At 38.9% G+C, this 23,853-nt stretch overlaps 1 protein-coding gene and 1 long non-coding RNA gene across 2 annotated transcripts in view; one reads left to right on the forward strand and one right to left on the reverse strand.

Moving 5' to 3' along the window:
- The window catches only part of LOC140814184 (uncharacterized), a 95,799-nt gene that overhangs the window by 67,033 nt on the left and 4,913 nt on the right, over positions 1 to 23,853 (forward strand). The window lies entirely within an intron of this gene.
- On the reverse strand, positions 88 to 22,920 carry LOC140815722 (uncharacterized). Its single transcript, XM_073174780.1, is given in 6 exon segments — positions 88 to 363; positions 18,916 to 19,070; positions 19,073 to 19,161; positions 19,809 to 19,972; positions 20,565 to 20,727; positions 20,801 to 22,920. Coding segments are annotated over 6 exon segments (2,241 nt in total). The 5' UTR covers positions 22,363 to 22,920; the 3' UTR covers positions 88 to 255.

Genomic DNA, 23,853 nt, shown 5'->3' on the forward strand with positions numbered 1-23,853 from the left:
AGGTACATTGAGACCAAAAACAACTAACATCAAACGAAACATCGTATATCTAGAGATCTAGGAGCAACTTCGTCGTTACACTAGTCATAATGCAAAGTAAAGACACAAATTTTATAAATGAAAACATAATATATGTCACTGCAGACAATGAGCATGGATTGATATAAGAACCTTTTTTTATGGAGTGGGGAGTGTAGGAGAAGCGGTCAGTGGCTCATAAACATTTCATATTCTTAGCAGCAATAAGATTATGCATCACCTCCTCATAAGCTTGTGAGAGAATATCCTCTTGGAGTAGGGACTATTGCGAGAATTCACCTTGTGGAATTCGATGGCATCAACCAATGATTTATAGAGAGGGCCCTGATTTCAAAAGAATTCTATAGTTGAATTATGTAGGATAATCAAGAAAAGTTCTCTCTCTTAATAGGCATCGAGGGTAGGAATTTGTCGTTTTAAAACAACTACGATAGCACATCAATTGGAGATGAAAGTTCTGTTTCCACAGTGTATGTGTGAGTTGAGGGTGAGTGTTGTGTGTTTCAGAATATAGGTGTTGTACATAGGTGTTGTAACACCCACGACAACATGCAGCGGAAATTATAATTTTAACACACCTACACGTAGCTGGAATAATGATAATAATACGAGGGACAAGATATAAATTATGCACAAGTATACAATACTTGTGCGGTGCCTCAGGGTAAAATAATTCACTAGAAAAACTTGTAAGTTTACAAAAAACCAATACTAGTGAAAGAATAAAACAACTCCCTTATAAAGGCGAGTAACAAATTGCATCCTAAACCTCTAACAAACCGTATCACCAGTATACAAGGGATGCATCAACCGAGAAGTAAAAAGTCTTCAAAAATCAACACACTAATCAACACAATGATTAGGTGTTGTCGTCATCGGATGTAAGCACTTCTCGGAAACACTCAAAACAGTAGTACGAGATGGCTTCTTTCTCGAAAACTCTTCGAACTTCTTCGTCTCTCTCTTAATTCTCTTTGCACGTCCCGTGCGCTATTAGAAAAACACACCCAAGAGTTTTATTAGGAAAAAAACCTTAAGGAATAAAGATCTCCTATCTTAAAGATATTGAGATTCCATATATTAAAGATATTATGAGTCTCATCTCATATTCCAAATCTACAAGAGATCATATAATTATTTTCTCATGTCTAGAAAGGCAAAATATTAAAGATATTAAAACGGAAAATATATCAAGGAATTTAATTCCTTTCAATCTCCCCTTTTTTGCCTTTCTGGACAAAACACCTCATCATAATTATACATCTAAACTCCCCCTGAATTAGTAGATCAATGACTCAGCCAACTTAAGTTGACTCCCCCTGAATTCGACCGGTAAGCCTTCCCTGAATTAAACAGATGTTGTATGTTAGATGTTACAACACTCGATTCACAACATCGAAAACCGTTCATTAATTAGGGGAAGTTAACATCAGAGAAAATACAGATAATTAAATAAACAAAAACTACAGTCAAAGGAGGAAATAACTAAACCAAGGTGTCATTCTTCTTCACTACTGCCAGCCGCAATATCGTCAGCTCCATCAGCCATTTTTGTTCCACTTGGACCAGCTGTTGTGTCTTCCACTCCCCCTTTTTGTCCAGAAAACAAACTTACATCCAGCAAAAGTTGAAAGTCAGCCACTTGACTTTCATAATGCTCAATGGTCCGTTTTGCATTTTCAATTTGTTGCCGACCATAGGCAATTTGAGCTTGAATGTAAGATATGGACAATGTGACATAGCCATCAGGTGGGGCGTCTGTAGGTGGTTGTATGGTTGTCTCAGGCAGAGATTCAGATGTTGCAGCAGCAGTGTTGCTAACATTCGGAGCAACACTGGAGGGTAGCCAGGGTAAATCAATCTTTATGTTGCCCTTAAAGTATGCAGGAGAGATCTTCAGGGAGTCTCTAACAGGGGCAGTGATCTTCATCTATATCCGGAATGAATCCTTGAGACTCCAGGATGCCATAGATCAGTGAGGGATATGACAGTTTAGTCTTCTTGAAGTCCCCCTCAGCATATTGCAATGCTATTGTGAAGACCAGCTTCCCAAAATTAAAGGCCCTTCCAGTGCCAATATCAAACAGTACCAGGGCTTGTGTTCTGGTCACAGCGGTGGAATTTGTCGACGGCGTCCGATTCCAGATGGAAGTCTTATGTAGAACAGAGTAAAAAGAAGTGAGAGTAGCAGCACTCAGTTTCTTGGGATAGTCGGGAAACACTTTGATCACACCTCCAGTCAGCACGGAGGTTACAGCATGGATGTCAAGATTCTCGTCAGCTTCCTCAATATCGGGAGTGTCGTAGCATGCATTGATCACTGACGGGGAGAAGTTGTATATATGATCATGCACAAACACCCTTCCAAACTTCACGGAGTCCTCATCTCCAACACTCTTCAAGAGATTGCAATAAAATTCCAGCACCACACGACGGCAGTAGGGCACAACTGTAGTGACAATGGACAACAACCTTCTGTTCTTGAGAAACTCAATTAGGTTGTATCTCCCATAAGCATTAACATCAATATTTTTCTCTTCTATCACCTCTCTCTGAACAAACAGCGGCCACAACGCCAAGGCATCTTCAAAATAAAATTTGGGAGAGAAAGACTTACTCAGATCGTAGTCAGCAGAGTCAGTGTGTTGCTCAGTGTTGGCAACATCTTCCTCAACACCGGCAGCAGGAACAACATCATCTTCAAAAGATTCACTCTCTTCAGAGCCAATATCTTCAGAATCAGCATCATTTTGTTCTTCAGACTCAAAATCAGATACAGAGGTTGAAGAGAGATCTTCAGAAGCTCCAGGTTGATTTTGCTCGAATTCCTTCATCATTTCTGAATCAGGCTCATCATCCTTAGGCAGTTGCTTCTTGGCAGCCTTCTCTTCCCTAAGTTGACTTAGGAACTCGGCTAGGGATTGTTCATCTTCTTCAGCCTTATCCGAAGTTCCTTCACTTGCAAAACTTTGTGGATTGGGAACGGGGGTTTTCTTCCAGTATCAGAGGTGGAACTGGGTACCTTTCCCGCAGCAGTTGGTCTAGGACGAGCCACCAACTCAAAATCAGCATCATCGGAGTCGTCCCCCGATGAGAAATCAGTGTCCAGAAGATTAGAAGATGTAGATGCCCGTGGTTTCTTGGTTGGAACAAAGTCAGGGTCGAACCCTGCTTGTCTCTTTGACCTTCTGCGCATTGGGGCAGGGGGAAACGCTTTATTCAAAGCTTCGAAATCCGGAGGATTCTCAACATTGATCTCGTTCCCAGGTTCCCCAGGGACGATAACATCCAGTGGCATTGGTTCGTCTGGTACAAGCACAATTTCCTTCCCCTCGATATTTGCTTCGGCGGAGGGTGTTGTGACTGGTGATTCAACACCCATACTCGCAGCCATTTCACTCCTTATGTCTTGAGGATCGAAGCCAGCCATCTGCAAAATAAAGAAGCAAAAAGGCAGAAAACAATTCGAAGAGCACAAGAACTTGCGAAGAGCACAGATGGTTTGCACGAAATCTGAACAGTAAGGGTAGACAAAAATTTTAGAATGTGAGGGAAAGAGTAAACAGTAAAGCTATTCCTGATTCCCCGTAAGTATTTAAGCACTAGTCTCCAACGGTAATATTTTGTTAAGCCGCGACTACAGTACCTTTCCGAATCAGTTTTTCCTCTCACCCAACGGTAACTTTTCTGAACCAGAGTAATTATTATTTCAAGTAACCAGTCAGCAATAGATCGAATTAACCCCACAAACAATTAGCAATCAAGATATTTCAAAATTACGTTGGTTAGGGTGTTCTTCGAATTTCATGAATCAAAAACTGGTAGCCCACTGGACATGATGAATTCACAAAACAGCAGTATGAATGACCTAAGTTTATGCCTAAAATATGATCAAAGAAATGAAATACACACACATGTGACTAAACAGTGATCAGTCTGTACTTAGGTGTTGGCAACACCTTTTGGCAACACTCATAGATTGGACTCAAACTTTCTTGAACATATTTAATTCAGACATGGTAGCTCTCACTCTAGAAGAACGGTCTTCATAGGACTCCTCTAGGTAGCTTTTCCATCTGTATTTTGACTTAGAAGTGGTAGCTCCCACACTAGAAGAACGGTCTTCATTGGACTCCTCTAGGTAGCTTTTTCTATTTTCTTCTAAACATTTTTATTTTATTTTATCCTCTTTTCTATTTTTCACCATATTGATCAAGAATTTTCTAAGTCATTATCTACATTGGACAAGATCATCTGGTACACGAACATCCTCAACAGCTTTATGACTTAGATTGAGCACACACCATACTTTGGAGAATTTTGATGGAAAGTTTGATTCACAACTGCGAGCATGCCATTCAGTATCCTACACTTGTACATGCTTCACACAAAGCAGGATGTATGCAATATGTCTAGCATCCTAAAAATAAAATGCACATGCATGCTGGGTGTTGTCCGCAGGTGTTGTAACACCGAGGACAACATCCGTGAGTGATCATTGTGCACACAAGCTGAGAGACTTCCTAAGATTGGAAAATCTCTCAAAGTCCAATGGTTTTGTAAAGATATCAGCCAGTTGGTTCTCAGTTCTAATAAATTCCATTCGAATTATACCCTTCTCAACCAAATCTCGAATAAAATGATGTCTAATGTCTATGTGTTTCGTTCGAGAGTGTTGTACTGGGTTTTTTGAAATATCAATTGCACTTGAGTTGTCACAGTATACAATTAAGGTGTCACTGTTGAATCCATAATCTTTAATCATTTGATTCACCCACAAAAATTGTGAACAGCAGCTCGCGGCTGCAACATATTCAGATTCAGCAGTGGACAGAGATACACAATTTTGCTTTCTACTATACCATGACACCAAGTTGTTACCAAGATAGAAACATCCCCCAGTTATACTTTTTCTATCATCTAAATTTCCAGCCCAGACAGCATCGCTAAATCCCACTAAATTGGTGTTTGTTTCTTTGGTGTACCACAAGCCTAAGTCAACTGTTCCAGATATATATCGCAAAATTCTATTAACAACTTTCAAATGAGTGACTTTAGGATCAGCCTGGTACCTAGCACACAAACATACACTAAACATAATGTCGGGACGACTTGCACTCAAGTAAAGGAGACTGCCTATGATGCTGCGATACTGGGTGTAAGGACCGTGTACCGTGTTATCGTAAATCTTACGTGATTATCGATAATTAATGAAATTGTCATGTGATTATGTATTTGATGTAAATTGTGACAATGATTTGAGAAATGAATATTGAATATGAATTGACGTTGTAAGAGCTCGAGTGGTGAGGCCGGACGCCAATTTAGTACAAAATTGATATTTTGTACAGAACATGTGGCGTCCGAGCGGTAGGAAATTACCGCCCGAGCGCCAGGGTTGAAATTCTGAGTGTTCGGGCAGAACACCCCGCGCCCGAGCGGTAACTTTCTACCGCCCGAGCGCGGCATAAAGATTTCTCGGGGACAGAATGTCTCGCGCTCGGGCGCGAGAATTCTACCGCCCGAGCGCGAGAACGGTGGTGATAAGAACGAGGCTTCTGCTTTATTCTTTCTTCATTTCTTCACCGTGGCTTCGAGAATAACCGAGAGATTTCGAAATTCTTCCTTCTGAATCGGCTTTGAAACGCTGTCTAAACGCGAAACAAATTATATATTTGTGATCGTCGCGTCGAGGGCTTCTGACTGAGGTAATTTTCTTCTGATTTCAGCAGCTTTAAATATCAAAGTGCTGGAATAGCATGTATTTGAAGTTGAATTTCTGATATGTAGTAGAATAATCGACAAGAAACTCGTATTCGAAGTCGGAATGGAATTAGGATATGATTATGATTTGATATGAATTATTGAAGTTTCAAATGATATTTGAAACTCATATTAATAATTTTGGAGTATGTTATTGATTGGAATGAGTACGTTATTGATGTAGATAAAGTGTAGTATCAATATCTTCAGGCTACATCAACTGGAAACGAAGAATTGAGGTATGTTGCGAACGGGTAACATACGACAGGTATCTGTATTATATGATATATGTTGAATTGATTTGATTGATTGGAATGAGATTATGTGTCTATATGCCCTATTTGTTGATTTATGTGGCATACATGACATTGGGATTGAGTTATCGATGTATAAAATAAATGGTTTGTTAACACACATCATTTTATGCATACATCGATACATGACATGCACGTTGAGCTATGATCCTTGGATACCCTGATATGATTGGATTGGATTCCGAGGTTTGTGAACACAATCGCTATGCCGGTATTATATGACCCGTAAAGCATAGACAATTGTGGCCCCCATATGATTGGATATGAGATGTGGGATTGATGGCGCTTCGTCGACGCTATCATACGTGTATTCCCATATCGGCCGGTGTGCCAGCTCGAGCATTGATTTTATTTGATAGCGATTCGATTGATTCTGACATGTGCTCAGTGGATGGGCATTTGACCTGATACCTTCACGACATACATGCATTGCATACCATATATCATTGTTTAAATATATGTGGTATATATGATTGGTTGTTTCATACGGAGCTTTGCTCACCCCCAAGGGGGGCTGTTGTTGTCTTTGTGTGTGGACAATGGCAGGTACTCCAGGATATCAGGAGACCAGAGAGGGTACTTCTGGAGGGAGCCACAGCTTGAGCTGAGGTTTTATGTTTATGTCTTGTTCCTAGTATTTATGTATATGTATCTATATACCGGGGCATGTCCCGAGGATATGAGTTGTTTGTATGTGATTGGTTTTGATTACGTGTGGGCATGATTATGACGTGAGATAAGATACTATTTTTAGTATTAAAATAAAATGACTTGGGCTCATTGTAAAGAAAATTTTAAACTCGTTTTCCACTGTGATTAATTAACCCTAATCAAATTGCATTGTAATAACGATTAGGAGCTAAGGGCCCCACACAGGATGGTATCAGAGCATAGCTGGGAATGCTCTATTGAGTCTTGTGTACACTTGAATAGGCACAAATGAATTGTGCGTATGCGTTGGACTTATTTGTATTACTTGCTCTTATGTGATTTGATTTGAGTAAGTATCTGATGAGATTGATGATATGAGACGATGATGATGTGAAATTGATATGAAATTGTGATATTCATCTTTTGATTTGTAGATGGATCACACAAATGAAACTGCGAGTAGCAGTACTGAGAGGATTGTTGGGCAATTTGAAGGGTTGTCCATGGATGTTGTGATGGCTCGATTTCAGGATCTGAAACCACCGAAGTTCTTTGGTACTGAGAATGCTGAAAGAGCTGAGGCTTGGTTAAAGGATATCGAGCACTTGTTTAATATTGTTGAGTATTCCAAGGCTCGGAGACTGAAACTTGCTTTGTATCAGCTGAAAGACCGAGCTAAATCTTGGTGGGAAGCCGCTGAGATTGGATTGAAAGAGGCCGGGACTGAAGTCACATAGGATGTCTTCAAGGCCCAGTTTTTGGAGCAGTATTCTCCTCCTTCTTATTATACTGCTCAGGAGAATGAATTCAATAATCTGCAGCAGGGAACGATGACTGTTGCAGAGTATGCTTCGAAATTTTCTACTTTACTGAAGTATGCACCTCACGTAGCTGGGAATGCGAGGGCAAAATATAACAGGTTTGTAAATGGTTTACATCCTACTTTGTATACCTATGTTGTTTCTGGATTGCCTACCAGCTACGCAGAGGCAGTTGAACGAGCTAAGGCAGCCGAGGCTGGACTTAGGCGGGGAGGTCCACAGTATAGTCCTCCACCACCGGTGTCAGCTCAGCAGCCTACTTTGCGACCGAGGGGTAAGAAGTTCAAGAAGACTGGCTCTCCTTCTTCGTCTTCTTCGAGTTCGAGTGGATCACAGCGAGAGAGTCCTGTGATTGCTCTCTACTGTAGCCATTGTGGAGGCAAACATACTATCGAGCAGTGTCGAGGTATGTTTGGTACTTGTTATCAATGTGGGCAGGAAGGCCATTTCTCTCGAGTATGTCCGAACAGGGGTACGACTTCTGCTCAACCCCAGCCAGTATTTAGAGGTGGCCCTGGTATGACGAGACCTGTTGTTCCTGTTCCATCTTTTCAGCAGTCGAATGTCCCACGATATCGAGGACCGGGTGGTCAGAGTGCCCAAGTTCCGCTTCAAGTGAGAGTGTATGCCATGACTGAGGATCAGGCGAGAGAAGCTCCTGGTGGTGTGATTGCAGGTATTTGCACGCTTTGCGATTATCCTGCACGTGTTTTATTTGATACAGGAGCATCTCATTCATTCATATCTCATGCATTTGTTGCATCTCACGATATTGAGTGTACCCCGTTGTATGATACTTTGTCGATAGCCACGCCAGCAGGGAAGATTATTTTGTCTGAGAGAGTTGTGCATAATTGTGTATTGATATACGAGGATAATGTGGTATTTCTGAATTTGATTGTCCTCCCTATGCACGACTTTGATTGTATTGTTGGCATGGATATCTTGACGACAAATCGAGCTACTGTTGATTGTTGTCATGGAGTGGTTCGATTTCGACCGATTAATGGACCCAAGTGGAATTTTTATGGCAAGGGTTCCCTAGCCAAAATTCCATTGGTATCTTCCTTGGAAATGTCTCGATTGTTGACTAGCGGAGATGAGGGTTATCTTATCTACGCTATTGATATTTCGAAGAAGGAGTCTTCTTTATCTGAGATTCCAGTTGCGAGAGAATTCCCGGATGTATTTCCCGATGAGATTCCTGATTTTCCTCCTCATCGAGAAGTTGAGTTTAGTATTGATCTTGTGCCGGGAACTGCGCCTATTTCTAAAGCTCATTATCGCATGGCACCTCTGGAATTGAAAGAATTGAAAGAAAAATTACAGGATCTTCTCGATAAGGGATATATTCGACCGAGTGTATCGCCTTGGGGAGCTCCAGTTTTATTTGTTCGAAAGAAAGATGGTACTATGCGAATGTGTATCGATTATAGGCAGCTGAATCGGGCTATTGTGAAAAATAAGTACCCACTTCCTCGTATTGATGACTTGTTTGATCATCTTCAGGGTACTTCTGTATACTCGAAGATTGATCTTCGTTCTGGGTATCATCAAGTACGTGTTCGAGACGAAGATATACCCAAGACTGATTTTCGTACGAGGTATGACCACTATGAATTTCTGGTTATGCCTTTTGGTCTTACGAATGCTCCTGCTATTTTTATGGACTTAATGAATAGGGTCTTTCGAGATTATCTAGACCGATTCGTTATTGTTTTTATTGATGATATTCTTGTGTACTCGAAATCGAAGAAGGAGCATGCTGAACATCTGAGACTGGTACTTCAGACTCTTCGTACTAGTCATTTGTATGCCAAATTGTCCAAATGTGAATTCTGGATGGACAAAGTGGTATTTCTGGGCCACGTCATTTCGAGACATGGCATATCTATTGATCCTTCGAAGGTCGAAGCTGTATTGAATTGGCCGAGACCTACGAATGTTCCTGAGATCCGTAGCTTCATGGGTTTAGCTGGATATTATCGTCGTTTTATTGAAGGATTTTCGAAAATAGCTAAACCTATCACTCAACTGACACAGAAGAATCAGCGATTCATTTGGTCAGATGAATGTGAAGCTAGTTTTCTTGAATTGAAGACGAGATTGACCACAGCACCTGTGCTTACTATTCCCTCAGGTACCGGAGGATTTGTGGTGTGTACAGATACGTCTGGTAAAGGTTTGGGATGTGTTCTGATGCAACATGGCAAAGTGGTTGCTTATGCGTCTCGTCAATTGAAATCTCATGAAACACGTTATCCTGTTCATGATCTCGAATTGGTTGCCATTGTGTTTGCTTTGAAGATTTGGCGACATTACTTGTACGGAGAAAAGTTTGTTATTTATTCAGACCATAAGAGTCTGAAATATCTCTTTTCTCAATCTGATTTGAATATGAGGCAACGCAGGTGGATGGATCTCTTGAAGGATTTTGATTGTGAGATTCAATATCACCCTGGATCGGTGAATGTTACTGCGGATGCCCTGAGCCGTAAAGTTCATTACTCTGTTCTAGCTTCTGTTTGTGTCGCCAAGGTACATGAGGATATTTGTACTTCTGGTTGGACTTTTCACTCGAATTGGAATTCTGTCACTGTCTCAGCATTGCAAATTGAGCCGAGTTTGATATCGAAAATACGAAAGGCCTAACGAAGCGATGCTCAGATCCAAAAGTCGAAAGAACTGGTATCTACTGGACATCAGCCTGGATTTCAGATTTCTTCTGATGGTTCTTTACGACTTAATGGTCGGCTGGTAGTTCCTGATGATTCTGATTTGAGATCTGCCCTTCTTCGAGAAGCATATTGTAGCAAATACAGTATTCACCCTGGAGGTCGAAAGATGTATTTGACATTGAGACCTCAATTCTGGTGGAAACGTATGAAGAAGGACATTGCTGAGTTTATTTCGAAATGTCTTATCTGCCAGCAAGTGAAAGCCGAGAGAATGAAACCGGGGGGATTGCTCCATAGTCTTGAAATCCCGAAATGGAATTGGGATCATATTGCTATGGATTTTTGACTCATTTACCTCGTTCGCCCAAAGGCTGTGATGCTATTTGGGTTATTATTTATCGGCTTTCGAAATCTGCGCATTTTATTCCGTATGAACAGACTTATCCCTATAAGAGAATGGCCCGTTTATACATTGAGAATGTTGTGAGATTGCATGGTGTGCCAGTCTCAATTGTATCTGACCGTGATCCCAGGTTTGCTTCTAAATTCTGGGGTAGTTTTCAGGAAGCGATGGGTACGCGTTTGGCTATGAGTACTGCTTATCATCCTCAAACTGATGGCCAAACTGAGCGTACGATTCAAACGTTGGAAGATATGTTGTGTGCGATTGTGATGGATTTCAGAATGGGATGGCAAGATGCCTTACCATTGGTTGAATTTTCTTATAATAATAGCTTTCAGACGAGTATCGGTATGGCACCGTTTGAAGCTCTATATGGGAGACGATGTAGATCACCGTTATTCTGGGATGAAATTGGTGAGAGACAATTGACTGGACCTGAAATGATACAGGAAATGAACGATAAGGTTCAGTTGATTCGGCAGCGGATGAAAGCTGCTCAGGATCGTCAAACGAGTTATGCGAATAAACGAAGACGACCCTTGAAATTCCAGAAAGGTGATAGAGTGTTTTTGAAAATATCTCCCTTTAGAGGCACTGTTCGATTCGGCATGCGAGGGAAATTATCTCCTCGATATGTTGGTCCATACGAGATTCTGGATCGAGTTGGTGATCTTGCGTATCGATTGGCATTGCCACCAACTCTATCTGCTATTCACGATGTGTTTCATGTTTCGATGTTGAGGAAATATGAACCCGATCCATCACATGTACTTGCACCTGATGAAGTGGAATTGGATCCTTCTCTTTCCTATGTTGAACAACCTGTTCGCATTATGGATCGAAAGGAGAAGATATTAAGAAATAAATCGATTCCTCTAGTTCGAGTGCAATGAACAAGACATGGTGTTGAAGAATCAACGTGGGAGTTGGAAAGCAAGATGCGAGAATCATATCCGCATTTATTTGATGCTCATCCATCTGTTCCATTGTATTCGATGTATTCTGATCCTTTTACTGATTTTAGTTTTGATATGTACTATAACTGGTGACATATGTATGTTTGCCAATGTTATGTATATAGATATGTTTGAGATTTCGAGGACGAAATCTTTTAAGAGGGGGAGAAATGTAAGGACCGTGTACCGTGTTATCGTAAATCTTACGTGATTATCGATAATTAATGAAATTGTCATGTGATTATGTATTTGATGTAAATTGTGACAATGATTTGAGAAATGAATATTGAATATGAATTGACGTTGTAAGAGCTCGAGTGGTGAGGCCGGACGCCAATTTAGTACAAAATTGATATTTTGTACAGAACATGTGGCGCCCGAGCGGTAGGAAATTACCGCCCGAGCGCCAGGGTTGAAATTCTGAGTGTTCGGGCAGAACACCCCGCGCTCGAGCTGTAACTTTCTACCGCCCGAGCGCGGCATAAAGATTTCTCGGGGACAGAATGTCTCGCGCTCGGGCGCGAGAATTCTACCGCCCGAGCGCGAGAACGGTGGTGATAAGAACGAGGCTTCTGCTTTATTCTTTCTTCATTTCTTCACCGTGGCTTCGAGAATAACCGAGAGATTTCGAAATTCTTCCTTCTGAATCGGCTTTGAAACGCTGTCTAAACGCGAAACAAATTATATATTTGTGATCGTCGCGTCGAGGGCTTCTGACTGAGGTAATTTTCTTCTGATTTCAGCAGCTTTAAATATCAAAGTGCTGGAATAGCATGTATTTGAAGTTGAATTTCTGATATGTAGTAGAATAACCGACAAGAAACTCGTATTCGAAGTCGGAATGGAATTAGGATATGATTATGATTTGATATGAATTATTGAAGTTTCAAATGATATTTGAAACTCATATTAATAATTTTAGAGTATGTTATTGATTGGAATGAGTATGTTATTGATGTAGATAAAGTGTAGTATCAATATCTTCAGGCTACATCAACTGGAAACGAAGAATTGAGGTATGTTGCGACCGGGTAACATACGACAGGTATCTGTATTATATGATATATGTTGAATTGATTTGATTGATTGGAATGAGATATGTGTCTATATGCCATATTTGTTGATTTATGTGGCATACATGACATTGTGATTGAGTTATCGATGTATAAAATAAATGTTTTGTTAACACACATCATTTTATGCATACATCGATACATGACATGCACGTTGAGCTATGATCCTTGGATACCCTGATATGATTGGATTGGATTCCGGGGTTTGTGAGCACAATCGCTATGCCGGTATTATATGACCCGTAAAGCATAGACAATTGTGGCCCCATATGATTGGATATGAGATGTGGGATTGATGGCGCTTCGTCGACGCTATCATACGTGTATTCCCATATCGGCCGGTGTGCCAGCTCGAGCATTGATTTGATTTGATAGCGATTCGATTGATTCTGACATGTGCTCAGTGGATGGGCATTTGACCTGATACCTCCACGACATACATGCATTGCATACCATATATCATTGTTTAGATATCTGTGGTATATATGATTGGTTGTTCCATACGGAGCTTTGCTCACCCCCAAGGGGGGCTGTTGTTATCTTTGTGTGTGGACAATGGCAGGTACTCCAGGATATCAGGAGACCGGAGAGGGTACTTCTGGAGGGATCCACAGCTTGGGCTGAGGTTTTATGTTTATGTCTTGTTCCCAGTATATATGTATATGCATCTATATACCGGGGCATGTCCCGAGGATATGAGTTGTTTGTATGTGATTGGTTTTGATTACGTGTGGGCATGATTATGACGTGAGATAAGATACTATTTTTAGTATTAAAATAAAATGACTTGGGCTCATTGTAAAGAAAATTTTAAACTCGTTTTCCGCTGTGATTAATTAACCCTAATCAAATTGCATTGTAATAAAGATTAGGAGCTAAGGGCCCCACACTGGGTGTTGTCAACACCGGTGGCAATATCGTCTTTGGACAATTTTTCAGTCGACCCCAATGGAGTTTTCAAGTGTTTAGTGTTTTCGGCAGCAAATTTCTTTACCACATTCTTGGCATACTTAGATTGACATAGAAAGATACCATCATGCATTTATTTAATTTGTAGGCCAAGAAAGAAACTCAATTCCCCTACCATGCTCATTTCAAATGTGGTAGACATACAATTAACAAAATCAGTAATATGCTTTTGAGAAGAAGCACCAAAAATTATGTCATCCACATAAATTTGATACACAAGTATATCATGCTTTGACTTTTTAATAAAAAGGGTTTTGTCAACCTCACCTCGTTTGAAGCCCAAGTCAAGCAGATATTCCGTAAGCTTACCATACCATGCCCGTGGAGCCTGTTTAAGCCCATACAGTGCCTTCTTCAACTTGTAGACATGGTTCGGGTGGTGTGGATCTTCAAATCCTTTAGGTTGGCTTACATACGCTTCTTCTTTCAAAATGTCATTCAAAAATGCACTTTTCACATCCATTTGATATAATTTTATGTCCATGTGACAAGCAATAACAAGTAACAGTCGGACTGATTCAATTCGAGCAACAGGGGCAAATGTCTCATCAAAATCAATCCATTCAATTTGAGTATACCCTTGAGCCACTAGCCTAGCTTTGTTTCTCACAACAATTCCAGATTCATCAGTTTTGTTTTTAAAAATCCATTTGGTTCCAATAACATTCACATTATCGGGTCTAGGTACCAGATCCCACACATCATTCCTAACAAATTGTTCAAGTTCCTCATGCATAGCATTGACCCAGAATTCATCTTTTAAAGCTTCATTAACATTTTTGGGTTCAATTAGGGAAACAAAACAAGAGTGACTTACTTGAGAGTATACGGAAGTCATGCATACTAGTCCCATCATTTTCCGATAGTCTACCTTCTCCTTTCTTCTCGTTTGCATTCCTCCAAATGTTTCTCCAATCATCTGAGATGATGGATGATTTTTCTTAATCTTGCTGGGAATATCAATCTCTTCATTGGTTACACCGTCATCATTCTCAGTATACTTTCCTAGTTCATCATTTGATTCTGCCAGTGCAGGTGTTGTCTCCGGTGTTACAACACCGGGCGCAACATCTGTGTTAGGCAGTGTCTCACTTTCGTTCAGCAGCCCATCAATAACATCCTTGATTGTTTTTCCCGTTAGATCTGCAAGATCATCAAAAACAACATTAATAGACTCCATAGTCGTTCTTGTTCTTAGATTATACACGCGATATGCACGACTATTAGATGAATAACCAAGGAATAAACATTTGTCACTTTTAGAGTCAAACTTTGCAAGATGGTCTCGGTCATTCAACACATAACATACACACCCAAAAACATGAAAATACTTAAGATTCGGCCTCTTTCCCATGATGATTTCATAGGATGTCATAGTAGAACCACTCCTTAAGTACACACGATTTGAAATATGACATGCTGTGTTTAAGGCCTCGGCCCAAAATCTCTTTGAAATCTTCTTTGAACTTAACATGACCCTAGCCATTTCTTGCAGTGTCCTATTCTTCCTTTCGGCTATTCCATTTTGTTGAGGAGTCTTAGGGGCCGAAAATTCATGAGTTATCCCTCTCTTTTCACAGAATGATATAAAGTGTGAGTTTTCAAATTTTTTACCATGATCGGTCCTTATCTTACCAACCCTCAGATTATGTAGATTAGTAATCTTAGCATGTAATTTCTTAAAAACATCAAATGTATCGGATTTTTCTCTAAGAAATCTTACCCATGTAAAGCGAGAGAAATCATCCACACAAACACATGAATACTTCTTACCTCCAAGGCTTTCCACTTCCATTGGACCCATAAGATCCATGTGCAAGAGTTCAAGACACCGTGTTGTCCCAAAGTGTTGCAACACTTGATGGGGAACACGTGTTTGCTTACCTTTTTGACATGCACCACAAACATACGGAATTCCAGAGGATAGATTAGGCATACCTCTCACAGCATCGTACTTACCGAGATTCTTTAATGTCTTGAAGTTTGCATGTCCCAATTTTTGATGCCACAAGTTTAATTCACTCACCTTTGAATGATTGCATACCAAGTCTTCTCCAAGTTGATAGCAATTATCAGCAGACCTTGTACCTGTCAAAATATGAGTATTAGCATTATCAAACACTTCACAATTGTCTTTATCAAATTTAACATGCAAACGGTCATCACAAAGTTGACTTATGTTTATTAAGTTTGAGTTAAGCCCTTCGACATAAAGCACATTGTGTAGATTAGGCAGTCCATCAACAATTAAGGTTCTTTTGCCAGCAATTCTTCCTTTTGCACCTCCTCCATATGTCACATGACCATTCCGAAGTTCAACATAGTCTATCAAATGGTCCTTAGAACCTGTCATGTGGCGTGAGCAGCCACTGTCAAAGTACCATATTCCTGCAATGTTAGTCTTTAACGAAGTATAGATAACAGAACATTCAATACTCGCCTTGGGTACCCAAACCTTTTTTACCGATGGTTTCCTGTTGGCAGTGTTGTGCCGAGTGTTGTACAACACCTGTGGCAACACCTGTTTATATTCTCATCTTTTGTAGTCATCTCTAAGTTTAAAACAGTAGGGTTTGATGTGACCAGGTTTAAAACAGTAGTGACAGATGAAGTGACGTTTCCTAGACTTGGAATTCTTGGTAGATAATTGCCTCTTTGATGGAGCACCTATACCAATGTGTGGAACATTCGGAGTTTCAGCCTTTTCCTTGACAAAGACAGTTGGCTTTCTTTCAGTACTGGATGATTCTCCAATTTCAAACAGGTTATTTGAATAACCAAGTCCAGTTTTGTCATTCTTTCCATTCATCAGAAGTGAATCAAGTTTAGATGTACTTGAATTAAGCTTAGCAAGAATTTGAGTTGCTTTTTCAAGCTCCTCCTTGACTTTGCATAACTCCAGATCTTTCTTGCTCAAGATTTCTTCAAGTCGTGATACTTGAGACTTCAACTCAGTGTTCTCTTTGGAGAGAATTGTATTCACTTTGTTTCTTTTGATCCAGTCTTCATACAATTCCTCATACATTGTCTGCACACTTTCCAGGGTAATTTCATCATCATCTACTTCTTGGGTTTCAGACTGACTTGATTCACCAAGTGTTGTAGAATTAAAACATAAAGAATCTGAAGAGATGTTGCGACCAAGTATTGCAACACCTGTGGCAACACCCAGAGGATTGATTTGCATTAAGCGTTTCTCCTTGATCACAGCAGACAACGATATGTGTTTTTCAGATTTATTTGATTCTTGGTCGTCATCAGATTCTTCATCACTCAAAGTGACAGTCATACCTTTGTTTTTTCGAAGTCGATTGGCACACTCATTGGCATAATGTCCATATCCCGAACACTCTCTACATTGCACTGAATCCAGATTTCTGACATTTGATTGGATTTGCAATTTGTTTTTTGGTCGAAATTGTCCTTTTATAGGAGTAAACTTTTGAGCTTTTGCAAAAGTGGTGTTATTGGGCAACTCAGATTTTTGTCCAGTTTTCTTCTTTTCTCTCATAGTCTTCAAGTAATCACCAAATTTCTTAGTAAATAGAGAGATCGATTCTTCACCTAAATCAGACTTATCCACCTCTTTAGATATTTGAAGGATTTCATCATAAGATTCGTTTGAGGCTTCAAAGGCTATTGTCTTCCCTTTATCCTTTCTTTGTAAATCAAGATTCATCTCAAAAGTTCTGAGGGAACTCATTAGTTCATCCAGGTTGATCGTTGAAGTATCTTTAGATTCTTCAATAGCGCAAACTTTGACATTGAATCTCTCAGGAAGAGATCTTAGAACCTTGTTCACCAATCTTTCATTTGGTATGGGATCTCCTAGACCATGTGATTCATTTGCGAGTTGTCTCAACCGGCAGTCATACTCAAGAATAGACTCCTTGTCCTCCATTCTCAAGCTTTCGAACTTTGATGTCACCATCCTTAGCCTAGTTTTACGCACACTTGCGGATCCTTCACAGTGCTTCTGGAGTATCTCCCAAGCATCTTTGGCGCATACACAATTGGTGATTAAATTAAACATCCTTGTGTCAACAGATGAAAATATAGCATTGAGAGCCTTGGAATTAAAGTTTGAAGTTTGCACTTCATCGACAGTCCATGTACTTTCAGGTTTGAGCCGTGTGTCTCCGTCAGCATCTTCAAGTTTTGGTGGATTCCAACCATCAAGTACACGTTGCCAAGCTCTTTCATCAATGGATTTAATAAAAACCCTCATCTTTACTTTCCACAATGCATAGTTTGATCCATCCAACACGGGAGGCCTAAAAACTGTATTTGTTGATCCTTCCATAATTCCTTTTTTCACTCTGAAAACAAAACAAAACAGGATCTCACTTAGTAGTGTCAAGTGGTGGCTCTGATACCAATTGAAAGTTCTGTTTCCACAGTGTATGTGTGAGTTGAGGGTGAGTGTTGTGTGTTTCAGAATATAGGTGTTGTACGTAGGTGTTGTAGCACCCACGACAACATGCAGCGGAAATTATAATTTTAACACACCTACACGTAGCTGGAATAATGATAATAATACGAGGGACAAGATATAAATTATGCACAAGTATACAATACTTGTGCGGTGCCTCAGGGTAAAATAATTCACTAGAAAAACTTGTAAGTTTACAAAAAACCAATACTAGTGAAAGAATAAAACAACTCCCTTATAAAGGCGAGTAACAAATTGCATCCTAAACCTCTAACAAACCGTATCACCAGTATACAAGGGATGCATCAACCGAGAAGTAAAAAGTTTTCAAAAATCAACACAATGATTAGGTGTTGTCGTCATCGGATGTAAGCACTTCTCGGCAACACTCAAAACAGTAGTACGAGATGGCTTCTTTCTCGAAAACTCTTCGAACTTTTTCGTCTCTCTCTTAATTCTCTTTGCACGTCCCGTGCGCTATTAGAAAAACACACCCAAGAGTTTTATTAGGAAAAAAAAACCTTAAAAAATAAAGATCTCCTATCTTAAAGATATTGAGATTCCATATATTAAAGATATTATGAGTCTCATCTCATATTCCAAATCTACAAGAGATCATATAATTATTTTCTCATGTCTAGAAAGACAAAATATTAAAGATATTAAAACGGAAAATATATCAAGGAATTTAAAGAAAAGAGAGAAGAACAAAACAGCATCTTTGAGTTTGATGCCAATTCTAGAACAAAGAAATTGCTACTAAACCAAAAGGTTATAATAATACAAGATCACAAAAAATGAGCGTCAACAGCATACCTCGGAAAAGCGGAGAGCTTTCTGAACAACATAATTTGCGTGTGGGTCCTGAAGCAATTGCTCAAAGTAGTTAACGGAGAGCAATTCATGGATGATCCTTGATCGGGTTTCATCATTACACAGTTCAAGGCACTTTTCAACAACATGGCTACTAAGAGATGTAAATAACTGCCCTCAAACTGAGTGGTCAGCTTGGATGTAACAGATGGTATCTTAAGCTCCAAAATAAATTGAACGACATAATTTCTGCATGCAAAAATGATATTCACTTTTAGCAGAAATGTAATCAATATGTATATAAGTAAACACTAAGAATTACGAAACATGCAAGTGGATAAAAAAGCTCGGTACAAATTTCAAGTATTTTGTGCTTAACTGAATTAGAAAACTGACTAAACAATCAACTTCGTAAAATAGTTAGGAATAAGAAAGGAAACGAAAGAAAAAGAGAGTGATCCCCTTAGCATGCAGGTGTTTCAGTTATCAATTTACCGAGGAAATAAAGTTTTGGACTTCAAATTTAATCATTCTCTTTGAACATGAATCAGGGAACTTGTTCGTGGAGAATGTATATCTAATCCTATTGTCTTTGATGGAAAGCAATAATTGGTCTAATTTTCCTATGTAGCTGTTCATGGCCACAGACATAGAGACGTGGCACAGCTACTCTTTTTAATGCAGCGACAAGCTCCTGGGCTTAGATTATTAAAGAAAAACCGAAACATGACTCTGGTCGTCAATTGTGATGTGCTATTAAATCATTACAAGATGATAAAATACAAGTTTAAAATTTAAGTAGAAAAGATCAATGTTTTTGTAAGCGAGGAGGAATATAAGCAGCTCAAACATATCAAAAGATAGATTCCTATGATAGACACTATCAGTTTGGTTACCCAAATGGATCTTGAGCAAGCAGAAGACCATTTCTTGAAATCTCTGCAACCAACTTTTCTCGATAATCTCCATTAAAAATTTTGATGCAACGTTGCAGAACACAGCACCCGTGCTGATGCATTGCTATATCAACGCAGTACTTTGCAGCAGCAATAAAAATGAAATGCAATTACAAGAAAAGGGAACAGTTGAAAGCAAAACAAGAGAAGTCTCTGCTCCATTATACAACACATAGAACATGTACTACAAGAATTTCCAACTGAGAATGGCTTTTTATAATTCAAAAATTTGTAATAGATAGATAAAAGTTTTTAACATGCATAATTGAACTTTCTTTTAAAATTTAAATGCATCAAATTGAATCTAAATTACATTATAGACCAAGGGACTGTGAATATTTTACAACGGTTCCTTTAATTAGCTTCTGAACATTAAAATGGAAACATCAGCAGCTAGAAGACATCTAACTTCATTTTTCACGTTCATGCCTTTTTGATTGGCTTGTCAATCAAATGGCTTATTGCATTTGAAAAGATAATACAAAATCGGTCGAAAATAAAAACCAAACACAGTGCAAGATTTTATTCCTCCCTATCCATTGAAAACAAACTATTATCAATGTAACAATTTGAATTATGACAGAAATTTGAACAGTGACAATTAAGAGGCAAAACAAATACCATCAAAGGTAAATAGGTGTGCAATGCTAACAAAAACTTTTGGGGCTCAAGAAGGAATTAGAAGTCAACGATTACCTTACTATCTTCGTTGGTAAAGCATTGCAAGCACCGTTGTACGACGTGATTTCCATTTAGGTCTTTGATGAGTGTTAGAAAGCCTGGTTCAAGATTTGAAATAACTCTTAAAATTTGCTGCCTTGTTTTGAGCGTCTCTATCAACTTCTGAACAACCCGGGTACTGTTACCAAATGAATTAAAGGTTAACATGCATGTCTCATGATAAATTAGAACAATAAACACGACAAGCATACCCATGTGTATTTAAAGAGATTCTAACAAGCTCTCTTGGCTCCTCAGTCGCCCTGAGCAATACGTGCATCCTCTGTTCTTCATTGCACACTTCCAGCAATTTTTGCATGAGATAATTTCCAAATGGATTCATCATAAGTTCCACTGTATGATCAATTATCTCACTGAATATGGTCTGCACGTATCGAGAGTTTCCTTCATCAAACATCCTTTGCAAGAAACGACAACCATGTTGATCCTTAGCTATGTGATATCCTTGAGCTTCTGCAAGGGAGTTACACTTCGGTGGGAGTTGGAAAGGGTGATACATTTTCAGATTTAATCGAGTATCTTGGATTGATGCAATATGGAGATGAGCGTCAAAATTTAACCTCTTTCCTTGACCCTTTTCAGCACACGTCTCGTGAATAAAATCTTTATGGATGTTTTCCCTCGAACGTACATATCCTCTTTTTATCCCATAATTAACACCTTCCCCTTGAATTATCAAACTATCATCATTGGTGAAGGCTTCAACATTCCCTTGAGGCGCTCTAACACACAAAGGTACTCTGTTCTTTCCATCAGACACCACTGGTTGGTAATGAAGTAAATTTTCGACATTAGTCTGAGGGATTGTTCGAGTCAATTGAACCTCATTCGGTGAATCTACATCATTTCTAGTTTCAATCATATTTATATCATTTCGCAAAGCATATAATGGAGCATCACCAACCAAAAGCCTATTTAGAGTTGAAGAGCCATTTGACACAGCAAATCCCATTGGAAAATGATTTCTTGTCAACACATTGCTTCTATAAATTTGAGGACTCTGAGCAGTAATAGGGAACTCAGACCGAGCGAACATACCATCAGGTCGACTAGGCAAATACTGTGATCCCAATAAATTAGCGATTCTCTGTTGATGTTGCATTTCCACAGAGACAGAACCCATCAAGCCCTCGAAATTTTTAGGCATCATAGGAATGGAGGGATTAAAATTCCCACAACCTGAAAAACCTTTCCTATAACTATCATGTGCCCCACATTTCTCGAAATTCATACGAATTTCCTCGTCTTTACATTGCCTATGAGATCGAAAACCATTTGGTGATACCAGAACATCATCTAGCTCATCACTAATGTACATTTTACTGAAATTCCTCGATAAACTCAAACCATCAACAAAATTTCTCTCACTAACCCCATTAACCTTGTTAAAATCCAACAAAAATCTATCCCCGGAATTAGAGTGGGCTTTAATCTCTTCAAATCTGGGTAGGGTTGGTGATCCAACGTCCGAAAGAGAATATCCACAAGAAAACAAACTAGAAGAGGAGCCATCAGATTGTAAAGAAAACCCACTCTCAGGAGAAGATATACATGTATACTTATGCTTCAAAAGTCCATCATCATAAATGCCATAGGCATTGCCTTGACAATGACCGTCAGCATCAAGATCACTGCCATTATGATGATGATGGTGAAGATTCAATGATGACGTCGCATGGGGGATCTCTCCCAGTAACCTTTCGAATTCATCATCATCGTTCATGTTTTCTGCACCCCTCTTCTTCTCAAACATCAAACAAATTACAAAACAAAAAAACAGAAGGAAAAAAAGAAAAGAAAATACAACACAAGATTCCACAACAAGAACAACAATGCAAGAATCAAAAAATCCACATCAAGAAACGATCAATAGAAGACGAAGCAATGAGAACCCACAGAAGATTAACGTTTTTAGCATCTAAGATGGTCTCAGAATACCAATAGTACTAATACCAAATATGGCACAAGTGGTTTGGGAAAGTGAAATTTCGAAAATATTTCATATAGTTTTCGCTTCGAAAAAGATTTGTTATTTACGCCATTTCCCCCTTTTTTATATTCCATTTAGTTTTCTTGGTAAAACATGCAAAGATGAATGGCTTCATACACAATCACTACCATACTCTGTATATTATACACACACACACACACTCACTGATACGGTCTCACGCCATTAAAGCATGAGAAAAGGAACAAACTTTCTCTCTCCCCCCTCTTCATTCTCGCACTACACGTATATCTCAAGAGATTTCAGAGTTTTTCTTTGTTTTTTACTTCTCTTTTTGTTTGCACTTTTTGAGTGAAACAAATGGTTGAACTTGAACACACCGAACACGTAGGCTGACACTGCTACCACTGGCTGGCTGTAATCAAACATTGGACATTATTAATGAAACAAATATTTATATATATTTTTAATATAACTCACACTATTTACTCTAAACTAATTATATATATTTAGATTTGCTTTACCTCTAATTTAGTCTCTCTTTTAAATTTAATAGAAAATAAGAGATTAGAGAAAAGCAAGTTTAGAGAATTATCGATCGCAAAATTTCGAGTTTGTGTTGAGATATCGAGTTTGAGATTCAACTCTTTTATTACTTCAACAAAACAAATAATCCAAGCATTCACTTTACCTTATTTTAAATTTGTTTGGGCAATTAAATGAATTATTTTGTTTCAAGTACACGGAAAAATATAAAAAATATACAATATATTTGAACATCCATTATATATATAACAAAAATTTATGTGAGACGGTCTCACCGGTCATATTTTGTGAGACAGATGTCTTATTTAGGTCATTCATGAAAAATAATTACTTTTTATGATAAAAGTTACTTTTTATCGTGAATATCAGTAGGATTGACTCGTCTCACAGATAAAGATTCGTGAAACAGTCTCACAAGAGACGTATTATATATATGTAAAATATGATTTGATTAAAATAAATAAATAAATAAGAATAAGTAATAATTAGTATGTTTGCTTAATAGGTGGGAGAGATGGTTGAGTAATTTACTATTGGTAGATCTTAACAGCCTCTCTAATTTCTATCCACCTTCATCGGGTGGGATTCCTTTTAACTAATTGTGATTCATTAAAGGTAAAAACTTGTGTGAGACGGTCTCACGGGTCGTATTTGTGAGACGGATCTCTTATTTGGGTCACCCATGAAAAAGTATTACTTTTTATGCTAAGAGTATTACTTTTTATTGTGAATATGGGTAGGGTTGACCCG

The sequence above is a fragment of the Primulina eburnea genome, chromosome 15 (assembly GCF_022965805.1).
Source record: "Primulina eburnea isolate SZY01 chromosome 15, ASM2296580v1, whole genome shotgun sequence".
NCBI classification, from domain to species: Eukaryota; Viridiplantae; Streptophyta; class Magnoliopsida; order Lamiales; family Gesneriaceae; genus Primulina; species Primulina eburnea.